Source organism: Gaeumannomyces tritici, assembly GCF_000145635.1.
Source record: "Gaeumannomyces tritici R3-111a-1 unplaced genomic scaffold supercont2.3, whole genome shotgun sequence".
Classification (NCBI taxonomy): Eukaryota; Fungi; Ascomycota; class Sordariomycetes; order Magnaporthales; family Magnaporthaceae; genus Gaeumannomyces; species Gaeumannomyces tritici.
The window spans coordinates 5,941,921-5,961,670 of record NW_008804547.1 but is presented as its reverse complement, the minus strand read 5'-3'; the positions used below and the strand labels follow the sequence as shown (position 1 = coordinate 5,961,670).

The 19,750-nt window shown below is 59.4% G+C and overlaps 6 protein-coding genes across 6 annotated transcripts; 3 read left to right on the top strand and 3 right to left on the bottom strand.

The window, feature by feature from the left end:
* Positions 1 to 86: 86 nt before the first annotated feature.
* GGTG_07108 (hypothetical protein) lies at positions 87 to 2,092 on the top strand. Its single transcript, XM_009224932.1, has 2 exons — positions 87 to 535; positions 610 to 2,092. The coding sequence occupies exons 1-2, from the start codon at positions 249 to 251 to the stop codon at positions 1,373 to 1,375; spliced, it is 1,053 nt and encodes a 350-aa protein (XP_009223196.1). The 5' UTR covers positions 87 to 248; the 3' UTR covers positions 1,376 to 2,092.
* Positions 1,391 to 4,918, bottom strand: GGTG_07107 (hypothetical protein). The gene has a single exon (XM_009224931.1). The coding sequence runs from the start codon at positions 4,301 to 4,303 to the stop codon at positions 2,051 to 2,053; it is 2,253 nt and encodes a 750-aa protein (XP_009223195.1). The 5' UTR covers positions 4,304 to 4,918; the 3' UTR covers positions 1,391 to 2,050.
* Positions 4,919 to 6,440: 1,522 nt separating this feature from the next.
* Positions 6,441 to 7,566, bottom strand: GGTG_07106 (hypothetical protein). Its single transcript, XM_009224930.1, has 3 exons — positions 7,365 to 7,566; positions 7,219 to 7,294; positions 6,441 to 7,071 (listed from the first exon to the last, which is right to left on the bottom strand). The coding sequence occupies exons 1-3, from the start codon at positions 7,408 to 7,410 to the stop codon at positions 6,903 to 6,905; spliced, it is 291 nt and encodes a 96-aa protein (XP_009223194.1). The 5' UTR covers positions 7,411 to 7,566; the 3' UTR covers positions 6,441 to 6,902.
* Positions 7,567 to 8,766: 1,200 nt separating this feature from the next.
* On the top strand, positions 8,767 to 9,483 carry GGTG_07105 (hypothetical protein; the record flags this gene model as incomplete). Its single annotated transcript, XM_009224929.1, has 2 exons — positions 8,767 to 9,034; positions 9,088 to 9,483. 2 exons carry the CDS (start codon positions 8,767 to 8,769, stop codon positions 9,255 to 9,257), a joined length of 438 nt encoding a protein of 145 aa, XP_009223193.1. The 3' UTR covers positions 9,258 to 9,483.
* Positions 9,484 to 10,662: 1,179 nt separating this feature from the next.
* GGTG_07104 (asparagine-rich protein) lies at positions 10,663 to 14,939 on the top strand. Its single transcript, XM_009224928.1, has 5 exons — positions 10,663 to 11,067; positions 11,181 to 11,417; positions 11,506 to 11,563; positions 11,754 to 12,460; positions 12,574 to 14,939. The coding sequence occupies exons 2-5, from the start codon at positions 11,256 to 11,258 to the stop codon at positions 13,519 to 13,521; spliced, it is 1,875 nt and encodes a 624-aa protein (XP_009223192.1). The 5' UTR covers positions 10,663 to 11,067; positions 11,181 to 11,255; the 3' UTR covers positions 13,522 to 14,939.
* A 732-nt stretch (positions 14,940 to 15,671) lies between these two features.
* On the bottom strand, positions 15,672 to 19,118 carry GGTG_07103 (hypothetical protein; the record flags this gene model as incomplete). The annotated part of the gene is made up of 1 exon (XM_009224927.1): positions 15,672 to 19,118. The coding sequence occupies one exon, from the start codon at positions 19,116 to 19,118 to the stop codon at positions 15,672 to 15,674; it is 3,447 nt and encodes a 1,148-aa protein (XP_009223191.1).
* Between the last annotated feature and the right edge of the window lie 632 nt (positions 19,119 to 19,750).

Below are 19,750 nucleotides of genomic sequence, written 5' to 3'. Positions count from 1 at the left end.
CTGCTTGTGGATCCCGGCATCGAAAGTGGGGTCGGTTCGTAGCCCAGATAAGATAAGAGCTTGACGGCTCCCCCCGCCGCCCATCCCATCCAGCAACGGCGCGGGGTCCACAGAATTTCAAGGTACCAACCCAACCATCGCGCGTCGTTGCAGCTCGAGGTATCGCGCCAGCCCAAATCTTCCCTGCAAGCTTCAGCCTCCAACCTGTCCTATTTAAGCACGTCACTCTCAACACCCTAAACGCCACTATGGACCCCCCAATCAAGAGCATCATCACGACCGACGCGCCCCCGAAGCTGGACGACTTCACCCCGCTCGCCGAGTTCCAGGAGGCCACGCCCGTGTCCTTCTTCGACGGCAAGCCCGTCCTGCACTTCCACGCCGCAGGGGCCCGCGCCCTGGTCCCTGCCTCCCAGCGCAAGAGGCTGCCCGTCTTCCGCGGAGCCGAACCAGCCGCCGCCCCTGCTACAGCCGAGGGAGCGGTGGAGGAGGAGCAGCTTGTAGAGCAAAAAGTCGACGTCTTTGTAAATTCGGCGTGAGCAGCATACAGCCCAATCTGCCCTGAAAGAAACCCTGACCCAGAAACTGCTAACACCCCGTGCTTCCCAGTAACTTCACCCTGTTCAGTCAAGATGCCACGTGCGGCGTCAAGATCCCGTACCCACTGATCGGCATCCACGCCGTCAAGACGCTCCCAGATTCTTCCTCCTCCGACGCCCCCGTCCAGGCCGTCTACATGCAGCTCGACCTGCAAGACGGCGGCGCCGACGACGAGACATACGACACGGTCGAGCTGACTATTATCCCCCCACCGCCCGCCGCCACCACCACCACTGCCGCCACCACTACAACAGACGATACTACCTCACCGCCAGCAGCACCACCCTCAAGAAACGCCCCCAAGTCCGAAGCCGCAGCCCTCTTCGCCGCAATCTCGGCCTGCGCCGAGCTGCACCCGGACCCCGCAGATGCCGACGACGACGACGATGAGGACGGCACGTACGGCTACGAGATTGACGACCGCGTCGTCTTCGAGGCCGCCGACGGCTTCGCCCCGGCGTCGGGCGTCTTCCGCGGCGCCGCCGACGGCGGCCTGCCGCCCCCCATGCCCGGCAGCTCGGGCTGGATCACAGCCGACAACGTGGCCGACTACTTTGACGCCGACGGCAACTGGATCGGTGGCCCGGGCGTCAGCGGCGAGCTGGGCGAGGGCGCCGGCCGCGTCAGGGGCCGGGACGAGGCCGAGGCCGAGGCCGAGGGCGACGACGGCGGTGCTCCCGACGGCGCCGAGGCGGCGGGCGCCGCCAACGGCCAGGGTGCGAATGGGCAAGCGGGCGAGGACGACCAGGAGAACAAGAGGCAGAGGACCGAGTAAATCGGCACGGTGCGCCTCCATCAGAGTGGCCACATTCGGTCTACACATAAAGAAACAAGGAACCTGGAAAACCAAAAAGGGATGAAAAAAAGAGACATTGTAATACTGATTTTTGGCTCTCTGGATCACAATCACGTCGACTAGTTGTCATCTGTGGTTTATAGGCAGCATCAACGAAACACGAAGCAGGGCCCATAAAGAGCGACTATAGTCAGCAACAGCTTGTTTGTTCGCACCCACCTTTTTCTTTTGCACATTTACAGTTTGTCCTCCTTCTGTCAGAGATGCGACCGACCTTTCTGACTATATTACCCAGCCTACATGGGCAAAACATGCTGCGCAGAGAATAACACTCTCAACCTTTAATGCCAACCACGATGGATGTGATCGTGGTATGGGGGCGTTCCGTTTCCCCAAAAAAAAGTTTTGCAAATGCTCCCAGATCCCACAAATGCCGTCATGGAGTCGTTAGTTCGTGACAAAAGAAATTGCAAGCCAACCTAGAGATCAAAACACCAGACCGACCTGGGACGCGTTTTTCTTCTGCATCCCAGCTCTCAGCGGTCGATGAGGGAGTAGACTCGGCACCATGACGAGGACCCAAAAGTGGCAAAGTCATCAAACAAAACCAAGCGCTAAAATTCTAGCGGAGGGCGAGGGGCGAAATGTAGCCGCTCAGCCTAGCCGCTCCACCCCTTTGCCCTTGGCGGTCTTCTTGTCCACGCTCTTGAGCAGGTCCCGCAGCCCATCCGTGGCCGCGCTGGGCTGCTGGTGCTGGGATGGCTGGGACGCGGCGGCCCCTCTCCAGGGGATCCAGCCGTTCAGGCCCGCGAGCAGGCCGCTGCCGCCGCCCGCCCGCGGGTCCTGGGCCGTCGCCGCCGTCGCGGCGACCGCCGTGACGGGCTCCTGCTTCAGGAGGCTGTTTCTGCGAGCTGCCCGAGGTGCTGCCGGCAGGGCCGCCATCCCCACGACAATGATGCCGGTCGCGGCTTCGACTCCGTCCCGGAGCTGCGTCGGTTGCGGCTGCCTGCGGCCACTGCCAGCACTCCGCGCATTGTGTGAACGCTCACGCACCCGCCCGGTGCCCAGGGTCACAGTCGTCCGGCTCTCCACCTCGCCAGTCGAGGTCTGCGGCAGCGCTGGCTGGCTGACCAGCGCCGAGGCCGAGCTCCTGGGAGATGTTGTGTCATGCCGCGACCTGGAGCTGTCGATCACGGCGTGGGCGAAGGAGGCCGAACCCTTTCTCCTTGTAGGAGACCCGCCGCTGGCGGCTGCTTGCTGGCTTGTGCTCTCGTCGTCCCTCCTGCTCAGTTGACGGTCATTGATGCCACCAGCTGCTGATTGAGGCACATCTGTCTGTTGTCCAGCGGCTGCGCTGCCGCCTTCGCCATACTTGCCAGCGGCACGCTCGGCGCGCCCACGGACCTCCTCGGTCAGCTCCGAAGCCGACTTTTTCTTCTCCTTATCCTCGGATGACGAGCGGCTGCTAGACATGATAGTCTCGAGCGTTCCGTACGCTGCACTCTTCCTCCTCTGGCCGCCGGCGCCAGCACCCCTCCGCTTGCGCTGTGACCTGGCCGCCACGCCCGTGGTGGATACCGACGCGGCCACCACCGACGCTTCATCCGCCTCGTCCTCGGACCACGTGGCCTGTAGTGTGGGGCCGATCAGCTGGTGGCCATGGTACCTTCGCACACTGCCGCTGCGGTGACTGCCGGGGTGGTACGACCCTCCGGTGGTACTGGCAGCGCTCCCCGCTTTCCTGCGACCGACTCCGACAGCAGCAGTTCCGCCGGGCTCGGCAAACCCCATCCCGGAGCCGTGAGGCGTCACGTGCACCTCATACTGATTACTCAAGCTGTACCTGCTCCGGGCATACAGCTCTGCGATCTGGTCGAGCGAGACATCAAGCTCGCTCTGCTGAAACCGTTCCGCCTGTATGATCCCCTTCATGGTGAAGGCTTCGAGGGGAGGGTATTTTGGCCTTTCCGCCGTGGCCACTCCGCTATGTAGGCCATTGCCGTCATCGCCGGCTGACCAGTCACCCCGCTGCCAGGGAAGCATCAGCCCAAACCCCCGCTTTTTGGGTGCAGGAGGGTGGTGACGCGGCATGTTGGGCTTGGATGAGGGGTGGTTGTTCGACGTCCAGAGATCATTCACTACACTATTCTCTTTGCTGCCGCTGCCGTCGCTGCTGTCGTCGTTTCTGCTGCTATCACCAGTGTTTTCCTTGCCGGCGAGGATTTGCCCAGGGGTCTGAGCCGCTCTGGCCCCGTTGGCCGAGTCCGAGGACACCGGGAGAGGTGTCCGGGTCGTGACGGGCCGGCTGCCGCTATTGTTGCGGTTCTTGTTGCCCTCGCCGTATGGCCCGTTGTACGTTCTCACGATGACGGGCTGCGAGTATGTCTTGCTCTGGGCGCCCGATGATTTGGCCGAGATGTGCCGGTAGACGTTGGAGGGGAAGTTTGTGTTCAGTTCGCGCAGGGCGGCGGTGCCACCGTCGACGGGGGCGGGCCTGACCTCGGCGGTCGAGGGCGCGATCGATGCAGACGATTGGTTGCTACCGGCGCCGAAGAAGAGCGGGAACGAAGGTGGCAGGGGTCCACGCTTCGTAGCTGACGCCGATGTCGTCGTCGCCGGGCGAGTTGAAGATAAGGAGCTCGACCGTTGCTTGTGTGGTGGTGATGCCCTCAAGACGATGCCGGCTGCGCCGCTGCGAAGCGGAGGGTGGCCGGGGGTTGCAGGATATGCCCGTGACGATGAGGGGTCAGTGGTGGCGGTGGGAGTGAAGGGCCTGTATAGCCTGGGCGAGAGCGATGACGGAGGACCACAGTCACGGCCAGCGACGGCGCTGACCATGCGCGCATCGGGCGCGAGCCTCTGCTCGGGCGGCCCGCGGGCGTGTGTCCTGTTATTTATACTCTGCATGGTGGCGGCATCCAATCCCCGAGGACCTGCCGGTCCCAGGAGGAAAGGGGGTGGGAAAAAGGGGGGCGCGTTGCGTCGTGGGATGATGGGGGAGGGAATTGCAGGAGAGACAAAAAAATATTCTTCCTTTTTTTTTCTTGCTATTTTCTCTCCCGTCGAGTGGTATCACCTGCCATGCACGCCAGCGAAGGAGGGCGGCAGCGCTGGGTGTATGCGCGGGCGTGGGAAGCAGGCGCGGCGGCGCGGCGAGTGTGTGAGCTAGAGCTGGGCACGCGTAGCTGCACGGCGGGGTTTCTCTGATTGGGGGTCTCTGGCTGGTCCCCTGATGCTGCGGCTTTGTCTCGGATTGCTCACTGTTGCGGCGGCAGTGGCTGCAGATTTGCCAGAGACATGACTGAGCCTGGGTGTCTCAGTAAGAAGCAAGCCCAGCAAGAAGCAAGCCCAGCCCTCCAGTGCTGGGTCCCCTCGCTTGCTGGTCGAGTGCCCGGCTGCAGGAGGACGAAAAGGACGAGGGGAGGACGGAAGGGGATTGAGGACGAGGCAGGGGAAGCAACCAAGCCGTGTCCAGGCGGCGGTACGAGCTCCCGCTTGATGTGTTGTCAAAACCAAATGTGGGGAAGGAACTCAATCTGGTTCTGGTAGTCAATGCTGCGCGAGCTTATTTGGTGGATATTGAGGCCCCGTACCGTGCTAATAAGCCCGACCCAGACTCGGAGTGCCAACTGGGTGACTGCCGTTTGTGGCGCTCGCTGTTGTTGTTCATCAGACGAATTCGGGACGATGAGGGTCGGAAGAGGATCCCTGAGAAGGAGAGAGAAAACAAAGATAAAAATAAAAATAAAATAAAAAACACGCTGGACTGGCCTGTGATACCCAGTCTCCCAGCCTCCCTCGTGCTTTCGCCGCTCTCATTGCTTCTCCCATGTGGTTTTTGCTTTCTGTTGAATTTAACCACAAGCCAATCTCTGGCGCAGATCCCCGCCGTTCTCTCCGATTTCTCCTCTTGAGCCCGCCTATCAAGAAAAAAGCACCTGCCCGTTGTTACGGTTGCCCCGAGGAGCCGGGCTGCCGGACGGCGATTGGTGCGGCGAGCATGAATTGGCCACCATTGGCCGCGCGCGGGGCTATGCGTGCTGCAGGCAGTCGTGGCCGGCTACGAAAGGGTCGATTGGGGTGGTGCCGAGCTGGTCGGCCTGAAGCTGGACCGGCCGGAGGCTAACGATTGGCGATTGTGGTATGCACGCTTGGGCTCCATCCTCACAAGCCAGCTGTTTTGTTGTCCTTGCTTCTGCTCCTGGTCCTACTGCCGGTCCTGCCGGTATTCTTGCACTTTCCTTCAATGCCCTAAAACCTACAGGATCGCCCACAGCCTTATGACCCAACCAGACCGACCGCAAGCAGGATTTGCGCGAATACTTCGACCGTCCCTTTCCACGCCAAGAAGTATCCGCGTTCCATTCTAGGCCGAGAACATGTCCGTAAAACCCCATGTGTTGTTGTCCCTGTCCCATGTAGGCGAGGTCGATGTGCATGGCCTGGCTCAATCGGCATCCCCCTTCTCCTTACATGGCACGCATACTAGTACCTACCAAAAAAGCACCTCCACACACCACCTTCGACTGTGCAAAATACCCGCCACCTTCCCGTCCCAGCCGCTTGGCGATGGTACAACCACCGTGTTTGCAGCTCTGTCCTACCCCCTACCCACCGATACGGGAGCCTCGTGTGTGCGTGCTGTAGAAGGATGATTGCAAGGATGTTCCTTGCCTGTGCGTCCCTTTCCTTCCACCCCTGAGCGATAGAGCAGGTATCCCGGAAGCGTCGAGAGAATAAAACCCCAGGGAACGCGCGGGCAGTCAATGTCCCATTCCGTTGCGGGTTTTTTTTTTTCTCTCGCCGGTGGTATCACACGGCTGCTCGATCCAATCTGCAGATGCCAGCACTCACTTACATGTATCGGATCCATTGCAGGAAACAGATGGAACCGAGACCGCCCACTCTTTCCGGTGCTCCCTTTTGCCCGACCTTTCTTCCTCATTTCAAATCCTGATGCACATTGGCCTTACCTCGTTGGCATCAGAAGCAGGCCGGTGAGCGCAGACAAATACAATTTGTTCTTACGCTTCATCGCCGATGACTCCGTCTGGGTAGCCTCTTACCGTAAGCCCCCAATTCGCCCGTGTTCACGCCACCCGTTCATTCTCCGGTTAGCCTGGAGCTACCTATGGCGGACATGTTGGAAAGTCATCGTCTGCTTGCCACGTATCTCTTGGCTTCCTACCGGCTGTGCAACAGCTGCAGTCTCTAGATAATTACACGCCCTGTGCAAGCGGAAGAACAAGAAAACATGTTTCATGCAAGAAGCGATACGCGGTGTGCGTTCCCTGCGCCAAACCTCACAGGTTGCGGTCCCATATATCTCACCCAGCATGCCCACCCGCCCCCTGCAGATCCAAGCTCTCTAGACTGCAGACGTCCACGTCAGGAGCTTATCCTCCTCAAGCCCGCAATGACTGTGTCGTGCAGTCTTGACGGCAGGCGGGCCATGGAAGGCCGAAGAAAGAGAGCGCAGGTCCCGGGTCTGAAAATTCCAGTGCCCTTAATGGGTCGGCTGCACAATGGTGCCATAGCCACCGCCGCCAGTCTGGACGTTGTCGCTGTAGATTCCGGGGGCGGGGCCCGAGGAAAAGCGGCCTTCCCTGGCCTGCTCGCGACGGTCGTAGTAGACGTACTCGATGTAGAAGGCGTGGAGATGGCCCGGGATGTACCTAAAGGAGGCGGCGGGGTCAGCTTTGTCCAGTCCCGAACAGCACCTTTGGCCGAGGACACTGGTTGGCCGACGGGTCGTAAAGGCGAGCAAGGGGTGACTTTTGGCCCCAAATGAGAGCGCCCGAGACGGACTGGATTGCACTTGCCCGAGGAGCGTCAAACAAATGTTTACAAGCAGGTCAGCGCCACAGCCCGCCACCATCCAAACGCCCAGGGGCGGAACTGTCGAAATGGAACATGTTAGCTTTCGGTATTGCAGTCCGGGAAGTGGTACGAGTCAAATCCAGCCTACAGAGTATGGTGGCGAGGACCAGGAAGACTGCGGAGACGGCACCCATCGTGGTGTCGTGTCAGGTCGTATCGCCTCGTTTTCGCCTTGGTGAAGAATTTCGCTTGACTCGCTATCCGCGCCGCTTCAATGTTGTGAATGGTCAGTCTGCCGCCGACGAAGGTGGGTTGTTGTCGTTCGAAAAAGCGTGGATCATCAACGAGGGGCAGTAGTGGACAAGAGGTGGAGGCGCTGGGCTTTCTGAAACGGACCAACAGCGTATTAAATGGGAGTCCGTGTGGCGCGGCTGGCCCGATATCACGGGTATTAACTCTGGCGCAGAATGTTTATCGTAGATGATATTGCTCATGCATGACGTAGGCGTGCGCGCGTGCTGACGATAGGCCTGCGTCGATGCACGTGCCACGACTAAGAGCCAGCAATTACGGCACGCCACCTGAGGCTGACGCGGAAACAGCTGATGAGGCGCTCGAAAGAACCCTCGAAGCCAAGAGATTCGTTCATCCCATGACTGGCGCCCCGCTGAGTAATTCTGCCGTATTAGTTTTTCCCTACTACGTGCCTACCTAGATCTTTTCTATACACTTTGTACCTACGTACTGGCATAGGCAATACTATGATACTCGCGTGGATGCTACCTTTTTCTTTCGTTATCCTCTCATTGTTGAAAAGAACTTGGGGCTTACGTTCTAGGTCTACCTTCCGTAGATCTGCGCTTAGTGTTCCCGACTGATTTGCACTGTACTCGAATTGTTGCTCTGGCCACTGCCTCCTCAAGTGCCGCTTGTTGTGCTTCATATCAGTCTGCTTTCAACAGTTGAGGTGGCCTTATCGAATCCCATACGTGTAGGCTTCAGAAGCCTTTGCTGAGCCCCAAACCTGGAAGCCCGGTAAGTCGGACTGTTCCATCCGCTTGGCAACTGACCATTACGCACGGTGCACCGTCCGGGCGGGTCGCGGGGAAACGCCGTTGCGCCCCCAGACTGAGAACTGAAAAGGGACAGAGCCACAGCGGGCGCTAACCCCAACGCGAGGCGCCGTTCTAGGGAGCTTCCCAAAATGGGCCGATGCTGAGATGCGGGACGGAGCACACCTGAAATTTGCGAATGGTCGATCCTACTCGTTCATGGGCACGATGGGGCGCCAATGTCGCGGTAACAAGCCGCGGCTATGCACATCATTATCATACCTGCAACCACTACCATGCACAATACACAGCCTGCACGCCGGGTACGAGTTTGAGGCAGGGTTTCTCCATGCGGCGTCTGCTGAGGAAACCTGGTAGATTGCCTGCCGCCATGTGTCGTGGGTTTCAGAAGACCAGACTGACAAGTGATGGGCTGATCTTGCAGTAAACCCATGAGTGTCCTCGTCCAGCGGCTCGCTATGGCAGCGGACTGGCACAATGGCTGAGAAAGCCGCCTTGCACAAGGTCGACCGACAGACAGGTTCAACGAAACCCCAAGCCCAAATGCTTTGTCAGCTAGCTCGCTATACGGCGTTTCGACAAACGACTGTCCCAAAGAGCTTGCAGATGTCCGTCCGCGTCGAGTTTGTGCCTATTCATCATCGCCTCTTGCAATCGGGGACTAGGCGTCTCCCAGAAAGACCCCAGGCGTTGAGTATCACAAACGAACGGGCTCTTTTGTTTAAACATGTGCCTGTATGGGCATGTGCGTGTGCGTGTACGTCCCATCTAGCTGCATTCCCCAACACAGAGTTACAGTGCCTATCCTGCGCGGTCACGCAGGCACGCAGATTACCCCCAGGCCGCTGTACCAAAGTTGCGGGCCAGGACGGCGGGCCGCGGCGGATGGGCCCATGCATCGACGCACGAGCTCCGGCTGGTCGGCGTCGCGAACGGTCGAGATGACTATGATAGGCTACTTATGGTAGAAGTGACATAGAGACGATGGTGGATACGCGCATATACGGGCCATCTTGGATGGAGCGAGTTGTCTGTTCTCTTGCCGACGCCAGGCCGTTTAATCTAGAGATAGAAGCATGGCGCGGAACGGGAGTGTGGCTGAGACAAAACTGCTGTTGAATGCCTTGTCTTGATGGACCGAGAGCAGAGCTCATCGGTCCGAGACAATCAGTCGGTGGGAGAAAGGGACGAAAGCAAGAAAAGGGGGCCAAGCTTTGCCTTGTTGGCCTGCCGATGGTGTCCCGATTTTGACGTAACAGCACATGGACATGCTGCTGGTGGCCGACTGCTCCCTGCGCGGACACGGCTGCTTTGTCGAGGCGCCAGCGATTAGGCGGGCTGCCTGCTGCTGGCTAAGCCGCATCGGGGAATTTGGAGGCGGCGGCTGTTCGGCTTGGGATGCGGGCGGTCGCTACCCGGAACCGCTGTGTCTTGGAACTTTGGCTTTTTCCCATCTTTGCAATTCCCGCTGAAATTTCGCGGCGGTTGGGCGGACAAACCACCGGACGGGCGTATTGAGCCAGCCAGCCGGCGCGCAGGGCTAAGGTGGGTCATCTCCATCAGGAAAAAATGGCTGAAGTTCTGCGCAGATTTGCCCCGCGTGTGCCGGATAAGAGAGTCCCCCCTTTTTTTTTTTTTTTTTTTTGGGTGAAGCAGACTCTGACGATCAAGGAAAGATCTGACGCACCGCAAAGTATCTACGTAAACTTACCATGTATCTGCTTCGCAAATATGTAGCTTGTTCCTTGTAGTCACCGTTGCTGTGTTATTGTTTCTGTTGCTGTCAATATGCTACCGTGTAGGAAATAGCTCCGCCGTTTGCCTCTGGGCGCTAGGACGCTAGACCAGCGCCAGACGGCTTCAATGCTCACCGTCGTGTTCATGATGTCGCAGAACTTGAGCACATTGAGCTCCAGCATCGAGAGCACCTCAATGGGGGCGACGCGCCGCCCTCGGCCTGCTAGCGCAGCGGATACCTCTCTGGGCCCCTGATTATTCTAGAAAACCTCGGCTCCCCTTCCGCAGATTGCAAATGGCATGGTTCGGCTCGTCTCCGGGCTCGCCTGGATGAGCCATGCCCTGGCTGGCGCAGACGGGTTGCCGAGCGCTAGGGGAGGAGGCTCGTAATTACAGGTGGTTGTAGGCTCTGGTGGCTGCTGCTATTGAGGTGCACAAGGCACCTTGAGGTCAGGTACCCCAAATGCTGCCCGCTGACCCACGGCGGGCCAAGCGCTCTTTCCTTGTGCAGACTACCACGGACAGCCATCATTTGCTGCCCTGTGCTCGCGGCCGAGGACTGGCTCGCAATCCTGGGCTCCTCCACTGGGGCTCCATCAGCTCCTGCTGCTCGCCAATCCCGCCCGTCCACGGTCCCACGCCAGGCCAACAACCACGGCCAGCTTTTTCCACGCAACCTCGCAACTCGTTTCCCCAACGCTCTTTTGGCCTCACCTATTTCTCCTACCTGCCCTTCCCTTCACCTCACGGCCGTCACATCGCCCGCTCGCTTCGCCAATCCCGAGGGTTGTGAGTAAAGGCTGGTCATCCCGCGGAGGTTAGTTTGGAAGCCCAACCGCCGATTGACGTTGCCCGCACTCGACGCAGTGGCTCCCGCTTTCCCTGAAGCCACCACTGCAGCTTCCCACTGCCTCTTGTCCTTTGACCTCCGGCTTGGCCCGCCCATTCGCCGCCAGAACGCGCCGCCCAATCGTTCGTTGACCTCATCAACTGCGCCGAAGCCCGCGCTTTGCAACGAGCCCCCGCGTTTGACTTCGCCTGGTACGCCTACCGCCCGCCATAAGCCTAAAAAATTTGCTGCTCGTTCCTCGTCGACCACGACAACTGCTAGGGGACGCTGATATTGACAAGGACAACCAATTCCCCCCATACAGAAGGTTTCAGCGCACGTCCACGGTTCTGACTGCCAGCCACCCAGTCACTCCAGTTCGAAGCCCTCCCGACCCAATATGGCGAACACACAGAACATACAGGCACCGTTTGCCGTGGATCGGTACGTCGTGATCCACGTCGCGACCACCTGTGACGAGCATGGTGTCTACGTCACCAAGGACTCTGCCGAGGTTATTGAGCTCGGCTGGATCCTCCTCGACGCGAAAACACTGGAGGAGGTGAGAACAAACGCTTTTCCCGCCCGGAGCGGAACGCTGGTTTTACATGGACGAATTCTAACACGCAGCTTTTTGCCCTGACGCACAGCTTCACCGCGAGAGCGTACTGGTCAAACCGGTCAATACTCCCATTACACCTCTTTGCAGTAGGTTTACTCTCTCCATATAGTCTCTGCGCCACCTCGAAGCCGTGGGGCTTTGTTCCCTGCATCCTACCAGCTTGCGCCTCGTCTCGCAGCCACTCGAATGGCTTCCCGGCCACTGGCGCGCAAACGAGCTAGATGAAGGATACCCAGATGTGGGGACATTTGCTGACCGCGCTTTCCTTCCAAACAGCGAGCCTGACGACCTTGACCTGGGAGCATGTCCGTAACGCAGGCACGTTCCGGGATGCCATCAACCGCTTCGACGCCTTTGCCTCGGAACACCTAACATCGACCAACCTGGATTTCGTGTTCGTTACATTTGAGGCATGGGACCTGCGCGTGCAGCTTCCTCGCGAAGCGCGGGACAAGACTGTGGTGCTACCTCCGTACCTGCAGCACTCGCGGACGTTCGACCTCAGGACGGAATACCAGCGGTGGCTACAGCATCACCCCGAGGCCCTCACTTTTGCAACATCGACCTTGACCAACATCTGTGCGGCCCTCGAGGTTGAGGCGGTGCAATCCAGCGCCCCCATCAAACACAACCTGCCGTTCCACCTGCAGGCTCTGGCGCCGGCATCGCCTCGTCGTGCCATGGAGGAGGCTGTCACGCTGGCACGCGTGCTGCGTGGCCTGATTAGGAAGTCTCAACCTCTGCAGGACCACCCAGACGTGCTTGCCCGCCCGCTCGATGCCCGTGCCGACGTTCGCGCCTTCCTTTCCGAGCGCAGCAAGGTCCTTCACATGTCTGGTCTCCCCCACGACACGACGCAGTCGGAGCTGGAAAGTTGGTTCACTCAGTTTGGAGGCCGTCCCATCGCTTTTTGGACTCTGCGTACACCCGAACAGCACAAGCCTACCGGTACCGGCTTTGCCGTCTTTTCGTCCCACGAGGAGGTACGTTTGCGCCAACTGCTGCTCAGACTGGCCGCTCACCCGTTAGGCTTCCGTGTCGGGTCTCTTCGGGGCACCGAGGACGGAGTAAACGCTGACATTGCCTTCTGACACAGGCCGCCGAGAGCTTGTGCATGAACGGGAGAGCGCTCAACGAAAAGGCCATCGAGGTCTCGCCCTCTTCTAGCCGCGTTCTTGATCGTGCGGCAGAGATCCTTACTCCATTCCCGCCCAGCAAGAATCGCCCCCGCCCGGGCGACTGGACCTGCCCGTCTTGCGGGTTTTCTAACTTCCAACGCCGCACAGCATGTTTCCGGTGCTCGTATCCTGCGGTCAACTCCGGCCCTGCGGGCGGAGACATGGCTTATGGAGGCTATGGTGGTTATGCCCCCCCGGCTATGATGCCGCATCCCCAGCACGGTGGTGGTCACCACGGCCCGATGCACGGAGGCGGCCGCATGGGTGGCGGTGGTGGTGTCGTGCCCTTCCGCGCCGGCGACTGGAAGTGCGGCAACGAGATCTGCGGGTACCATAACTTCGCCAAGAATGTGTGCTGTCTTCGCTGCGGCGCCAGCCGTGCCACCGCAGCTGTCGTTGGCGACTCTGGGTACCCCTCTCCCATGGTCGACCCGCCATCGAACTACATGAACCAGCAGTCGATGGGCGGAGCCCCAGGTCCTGGTGGTCCCTTCTCAGGTGGAGGCGGTGGCTTCCAGTCTGGCGGTGGCTATGGTCAGCACTTTGGCGGGCCTCCTAGCACCTATGCCCTCCCCTCAGGCATCGGTGGAGGCGCCGCCCCGTACCCGACCATCAACACCCATTTTGGTGGTCCCGGAGCCCCCGGCATTCATTCGGCTGGCCCATTCGACAGCCGAGCCGCTGAGGCAGCATTCCAGTCTGCCACCAACGGCCCTGCATCGGCTGGACCTTCCAGCTTCTATGCGTCGAACACCGAGAACGATCCTTTCCCATTCCTGTCGTCTGGTATGGGTGGTCTGAGCGTGAGCGGTAATGACGCCCGTCAGAACGGCAGCGGCGCCCCACCCAGCAAGTCCCCTGCTTGAGGTCCAGAGCTCCAAATCACGAGTCCTCGAGGGCGTGTCGCTTCGTCGCAACAAGCTTCAATAAGGACTGCTCGTTTGTCCTTACCTTCCTCAACTTTGTCCCACCTCGGCTCATGGGATCGAAGCGATATCGAACTTGCCGTCATCTCGTCAATTTGGTTTTGTATTGGTTGCGTGCCGTGGGCGGACGCACATAGAAGCACCATCTTGTCATCTGGAGACATGTTGGCGATACTGACGGAACCCTTTCTACCTGTTTGGACTCGTTGTCATCCTTACACACAGCGCACAGCACGACTATCCTTCTTTTTACGCGGAGAGCTCAACAATCACCCCCCCTCATACATATTCGTTTTAAAAGCCCCCCATATTTTCTTCATGTCTATCTCCCCGTATTCCTTATATTCCCTGCCTTCTTATATCTTTCTGCAAATATCCGGTTGCCACAGGTGGTTCGGTTGGTGAACTTTATTCTTCGTTTAGCCTAGGGGTGGCAGGAACGGGAGGCCGGCTGGTCGGAGGGTTTCGTTATGGCACTTATGGAGGTCGGTTCTGGCTGGCGCGTGGATTCTTTCGATGTTTGTTTCTGTCCGTTACAGACCACCCAAAGACTGTTCTTACTGTCAGTCCTTGTCTGCGTGCGTTGGTCAAACACAAAAGGGGAAAAGCGGGAGGGGATTCTTGGTCTGGGGAAGAGAAAAACCGACTCAACTGCCCTTCTGCTTTTTTCTCTTTTTCTTTTTCTCTCTCGACCAGGGAGCGGAGGGATTCGCATCCCACCACCCAAAGAACAGAATGTTTGCGCTACGGAGTGGGATTGGCCTAAGAGGAGTGGGGGTTCGCTTTTGTACACCTGGTAAACATGGAAGGCGGGGTTTCTGGACTTGGAAGGATAGCCGGGATTGGTTGTGTCAAGCTGTTTGTTTTCTTTTTCCTTGCCTCTCTGCCTTTTCCTCTCTGTTTCCTTTTCACCCCCTTAGTATGCCATCCTTTCTGTGAGGGTGACACAGGAGGGTCATGGAGCCTGCAGAGATGTTGGGGAGGCATGTGTTTGGGAAACTCGCAGTTTGGCCGGCAGCCCGCGACATCCAAACTAACATACATACAAAAAGGGTATTTACACTGGAGGGCGCGTGCATAGCGAAGGGGAGTGTTTAAAGGGATATACTTGGGAGCCAACTGCCTGGTCGTCTGTTTCTTACACAAAGTCTGTATGGTGCCATAGTTTTCGTTGTTTTTGTCTCTTTTTCTTCTGTTTCCCCTTCTCCTTACCCAAATCGCACTGCCTTTTTTTTCTTTCTCAACGTTCCTTTTGCCTGGATCGCTAATAGTTCATATCTCTGCCTTTTTACTATCCCCAGCACAAACACACCACCCACACATACAACACAACACACATCAATACTACTAGTACGTTGACTTCTCAAACTCGGCTCGCCTGGGCTACTCAAATGTCATGTGTATGCTCTCGTCGTTGTGAAGGTGCAAGCATGCCGCTGTGGCGGCGGGCTGCCTGCGCGTGGCTACGATCACCAGGGCCTGTTGCGTTCAAAGGCACAGGGGACAAACAGCCAGTGATGGACCATTCTCTCAGTTTCATCGAGGGAGGCGTCTCTGAAAATTATCAAAGCGGCGTCCGCACTTATCTTGTTGCCCCTTTCCTCGCAAGTCAGACAACCCGACAACACTCCTCCCCAGTCCACTCAGAGTACCACAGAAAGTAAAGTCTCTCTTAAACCTACAACCATACCAAGACGAGCTCACCAAAGGGAAGATCTGTTTCCGCACGCGCCACATGGCATAGCATACGCCGTTTGGACAGATCTCTCATGCTCGCCTTGGACGTACACACTGTGCCAGTTATCCATCTCTTTCCTCTGGACCTAGAGTCCTAGGCCTGTGAGGCTATCATACATATAGAACTATAACCAAATACAGAAGCCGGAGGTATCAAGACAGCTACGTCCCGATCCCCAAAGGGCCCGAATAAAACATAAGATGTCGGAATCTTAGACCTTGGATCTTGGAAATAATGATGTTAGACATATCCGATCCACGTGTCCAGGCCCAGTCGTGAGGATGTAGGATCCTCCCCCAGGACCAGGTCAAAGCTGTCTCACGCCTCGTCTCCAGACCTTTTTGGGGGTCAGTTAGTACTGGCGGTACTCGTACGGTGTCTGCTCCGGGTCCAACTCCTCATAAACATGCCTATGCTCGACGTCCGAGTCCGAGCCCGAGTGCTTGAAGCCCCACTTGCGGCCGACGTGGTCCAGTACCTCGACGCGGGGCTCGCGCTGGCGCACGATGCGGCCCAGCGCCTGGGGGTTGCGCCGCTTCTTCTTTTTCGTCTTGGGCTTCTTGCCCGGACCGCCGCCGCCGTCCGATGCCGCGTCGTCGTCGCCGGAGCTGGACGTGTCGTCGTCTTCGTCGTCTTCGTCGTTGTCGTCGCCGCCGTCGTCATCCGTCGGCCACGGGTCGTAAAGCTCGTTGGTCGACGACGACGGCTCCTTACCCTGCTGCTGCTCCTGCGGTTGGGCGTGCGGGTCGGGCGTCTTACCTACGCACGCGCCCGCGCCGTTGCCGTGCTCCATGCCCTCAACGAGGCTCAAAAGAGGAGTGGCAGTGGTGGCGGCGGCGGCGGCGGCCGACTTGTTGTCGAGTCTGAGGTCTGTCGACTTGGCGTTCTCGTGGTAGGAGTCGACGGCGACCGCGAAGATGTTCATGTCCATGCTGTCTGGGAGCCCCGCCGCGGGATCGTAGTCCTCCCCCTGCTGCGGCGTGGTGGATGGGTCCGCCATGGCCACGTCTTGGGGAGACGAGGCCTCCCGCGGTTCCGCCTGCTGGTCATTGGACCTACCGGTAGGCGACGCCGGGTTGGGACCACCGTCGGGCGCCGCAGGAGTCATTATCGATGATCCAAAAGTATTGAGAGGCGTACCCACGCTGCTGTTACCCTGGACAGCAGCGCCCATCCTGCGCGGAGAAGCGACCGAAGGCTCGGCGGCAGCAGCAGCAGCGGCGGCAGCGCGAGCCGCGATGGCCCGCGCGCTGCCGTGCCGGGCCTGCCACTGCTCGATGATCTGGCTGTAGTCGTCCAGGTGCAGATCGACGGTCTCCTGCATGCTCGTCCCGACGCACGGCGGCGCTCCTGGCGACTGTGCCTCTTTTGACACGCAGAGCGCCGGGGCCGGCTGGTGATACCTGAGGCGGGTGCTCGGGGTGCCGCGGGGCACCATGTAGGCGCCGTCCTGGTTGCGGGTCCCAAACTCGGCCGTCTCCGGGCCGTGGACCCAGCCGCTGTCGTCCTGGCCAAGCAGGCCCTGGGAGCCGGCGGTTCCGCCATGAGGAACTGCAGCGGCGGTGCCGCCTCCTCCTCCTCCTGGGTTACCCCCGCTCTGGAAGGAGACGAAAAACTGACCTGGGCTAGGGCTCGGCTGGGCATCCCCAGCGGCCTGGTTCTGGGGTCCTGAGTGCTGCGGGGCGGAGTTGACGTTGGTGTTGTTGCTGCTCGCAACGGGGCCTACGTTGGGAGCTGGGAGAGTCACAAACTGTGTGGTGAAGGAGACCATCGTGCTCTGAAGGAGACCAGAGCCCGCCGGTGCTGGGGCGGGCGGCCCTTGGATGTTGGGGTTGGCAGCACCATCTCCACCGTTGTCGTCGTCCCAGTCGTCGTCATCCTCGTCCGAGTCGTATTCGTCGTCTCCGTCATCCTCGAGATCGTCCATATTATCCTCGACATCGTCTCCATTGTCCTCGACATCGTCTCCATCATCCTCGACACCGTCACCGCTACCCCCGAAGCCATCCATAACATTGCCATAGACATCATCGTCATTCTCGTCGTCCTCGTCGCTCAGGTCGTCCTCGGGGAGCCAGGCCTGGGCCTTGAGCAGCTCGTCCTCCTCGACGGCGATGACGGCGAGCTGCTCGTCGGGCGACAGGGTGTCGAACACGGCGCGCATGCAGTGGTGCGGCATCCAGTCGTTGGCCTCCAGGGGCACGTTGCCCGCGCGCCCGTCGATGCCCGCCGGGGCCGGGCCGAGCTCGTCGTCGCTCATGTAGATCTCCTCGAGCTTTGGCACCAGCTGCAGGCCGCTGTCGTGGTCGCGCCGGCCCCACGACATCATCTCGGCGGCCTTGGTCTCGAGCGCGAGGCCCCGCCGGAGGCTCTCGATAGCCACCAGCTCTGCGGGCTGCATCAGGTGCTTGTCGCCGTGGCCCCAGCCCTCGGTGTGCACGATGCCGACGAGGGCCACGGGGATGCCCAGGATCGTCTTGCCCCGCGCCTCCGACTGCGTGACCTCGTGCTCGAACATCAGCTGCAGCCTGAGGATCTCCATCAAGTCGGCCCTGAAGCGCTTGCGGCGCAGGAGCTGCCAGAGGCAGCGCAGGCCCGTGGGCTGGCCGAGCATCAGGTCCGTGAGATCCGTCGAGCCGCCGCCCGAGATGGGGTCGGTGAATATCATGCTCAGCTTGATGAAGAAGATCTCGGCCAGGAAGAGGTCGAGGTCGCTCCAGGTCGCCATGAGCCTGGCGCGGTCGTCGCTGGTCGAGCAGTCGAGCAGCAGCCAGAGCTTGCGCAGGACCCAGCGCGTGTCTGGGGGCACGCGGTGGCCCTTGCGGGCCATGATGGCGAGTATGTCCCGGGACTGGCGCTCGCGCTGGGCCAGCATGTTGACCCAGGCCATGCCGGCGCAGAACCTCGATCCCGGCTTCGCAGGCACGGCGGTTTTGAGTCCTGGCTCCGCGGCGCTGCTGTCCGGTTTCCCAAGTCCTGGATCCGCGGCACGGCTATTCTGTGCATCAAGAGAGACACCCCTACACGACGAGACCTTCTTCTCCCACTCCTCGGGCTTGTCAATGTCTCTGCCCCGAGTCCAGCTGGGCTGGGTGTAGTCAATATCAATGTATCCCTTCGGGTTCCGGATGAGATAGTCCCTGTAGATCTCCCAGGGGAAGGCTACGGCCGCGGCCGGGTCGACGAAGCTAGCCATGATTCGGGCAAACGAGAGCTCGCTCGCGTTCCAGGTGGCGTGGAAAACACGGCTGATGGAGTAGAGAGTCAAGACCTCGCGGGGGTGGAGGTACTTGACGATCTCCGCCGTGAGGATGTTGAACGAGGACAGGGAGCTGATTAGATCGAAGCGGCGGTTGCCGACTGTGGTGGGAGTGACGCGTCTCTTGAATGATCGAGTACTCAAGGACAGCTCGCCCAGGGCCGGGTGAAGCACGTCGGACGTCTTTGCCATGTAGTACTTGGTGTTGCCCATCAGCTCGGAGCTGACGATGCGGCGACGCTTGTAGGGCTGGATGCCCTTCGACGACGATGCACCCTCGTCTTGGAGCGCCTTCTCCGCAGCGACCAGGATCTGCATCTCCTCATCCTGGTCTATCTTCTTCTTCTGGAGCGAGTCGATGATGGTGGGAATGTTGGGGACGAGACCGATTTTTTTCGCGAGGCTCTCTGGGCTGCCATCATTCAAAGCCTGAGCAGCCTTCCTGCGCTCCAGAACCTCGGGTGCATGCATCTTGTCGAGCAAAGCACTAGTGCCGATTCTGCCGTCGGAAGCCTCGGTCAACTTGCCACAAACGGCCATCAGAGCTGCTTGGAGAGGGCTGATGGTGGGTGGCTCTGGGGAAGACCGCCCTGGCTCTTTGCCTTTGCCATCGGCTGCCGGGACGGATCCCTGGGCGAGCCTAGCATCACCCATGCTGGATGGGAGAGGCAGCGAGCTGCTATATTTGGGCTTTTTATCTGGGGTCTTGGTGATGGTGGGAGTGGTTGCAGTGGGCGGCAGGCGGGATGGGAGCTCGTAATATAAGCAAAGGTGATGTGGTGGTCGCGAGGATATACGGACGGACTAGGTGGGAGTTGAGGTTGTGTTTATTGGAGGAGGGACGGTGGAGGTGGGGTTCGGAAGGGTGTGATGGAATGAAATCGAAGTTGACCAATCCCTGCTACTCGACGTGGTTTTGGAAGACGGGCTGGCAGTCAGGCAGTTCTGATAGAAGGGAGGCTGTAGGGAATGGGATATTGTGAGAGGAATCTGAGGATGGGGTGAAGCAGGAGGCGCGAGGAACGCAGGGCAGACAAAATACCGGGAAAACAGATGCAGCTCATCCCAGCCATGGCCTACTCCTGATGGTTGACATGTAAGGAATAGCAGGGCTTTCAAGATGGCATGAAATATCCAAAGGCCTCTGAGTTTTGCCTGAGGTCTGAAAGGTG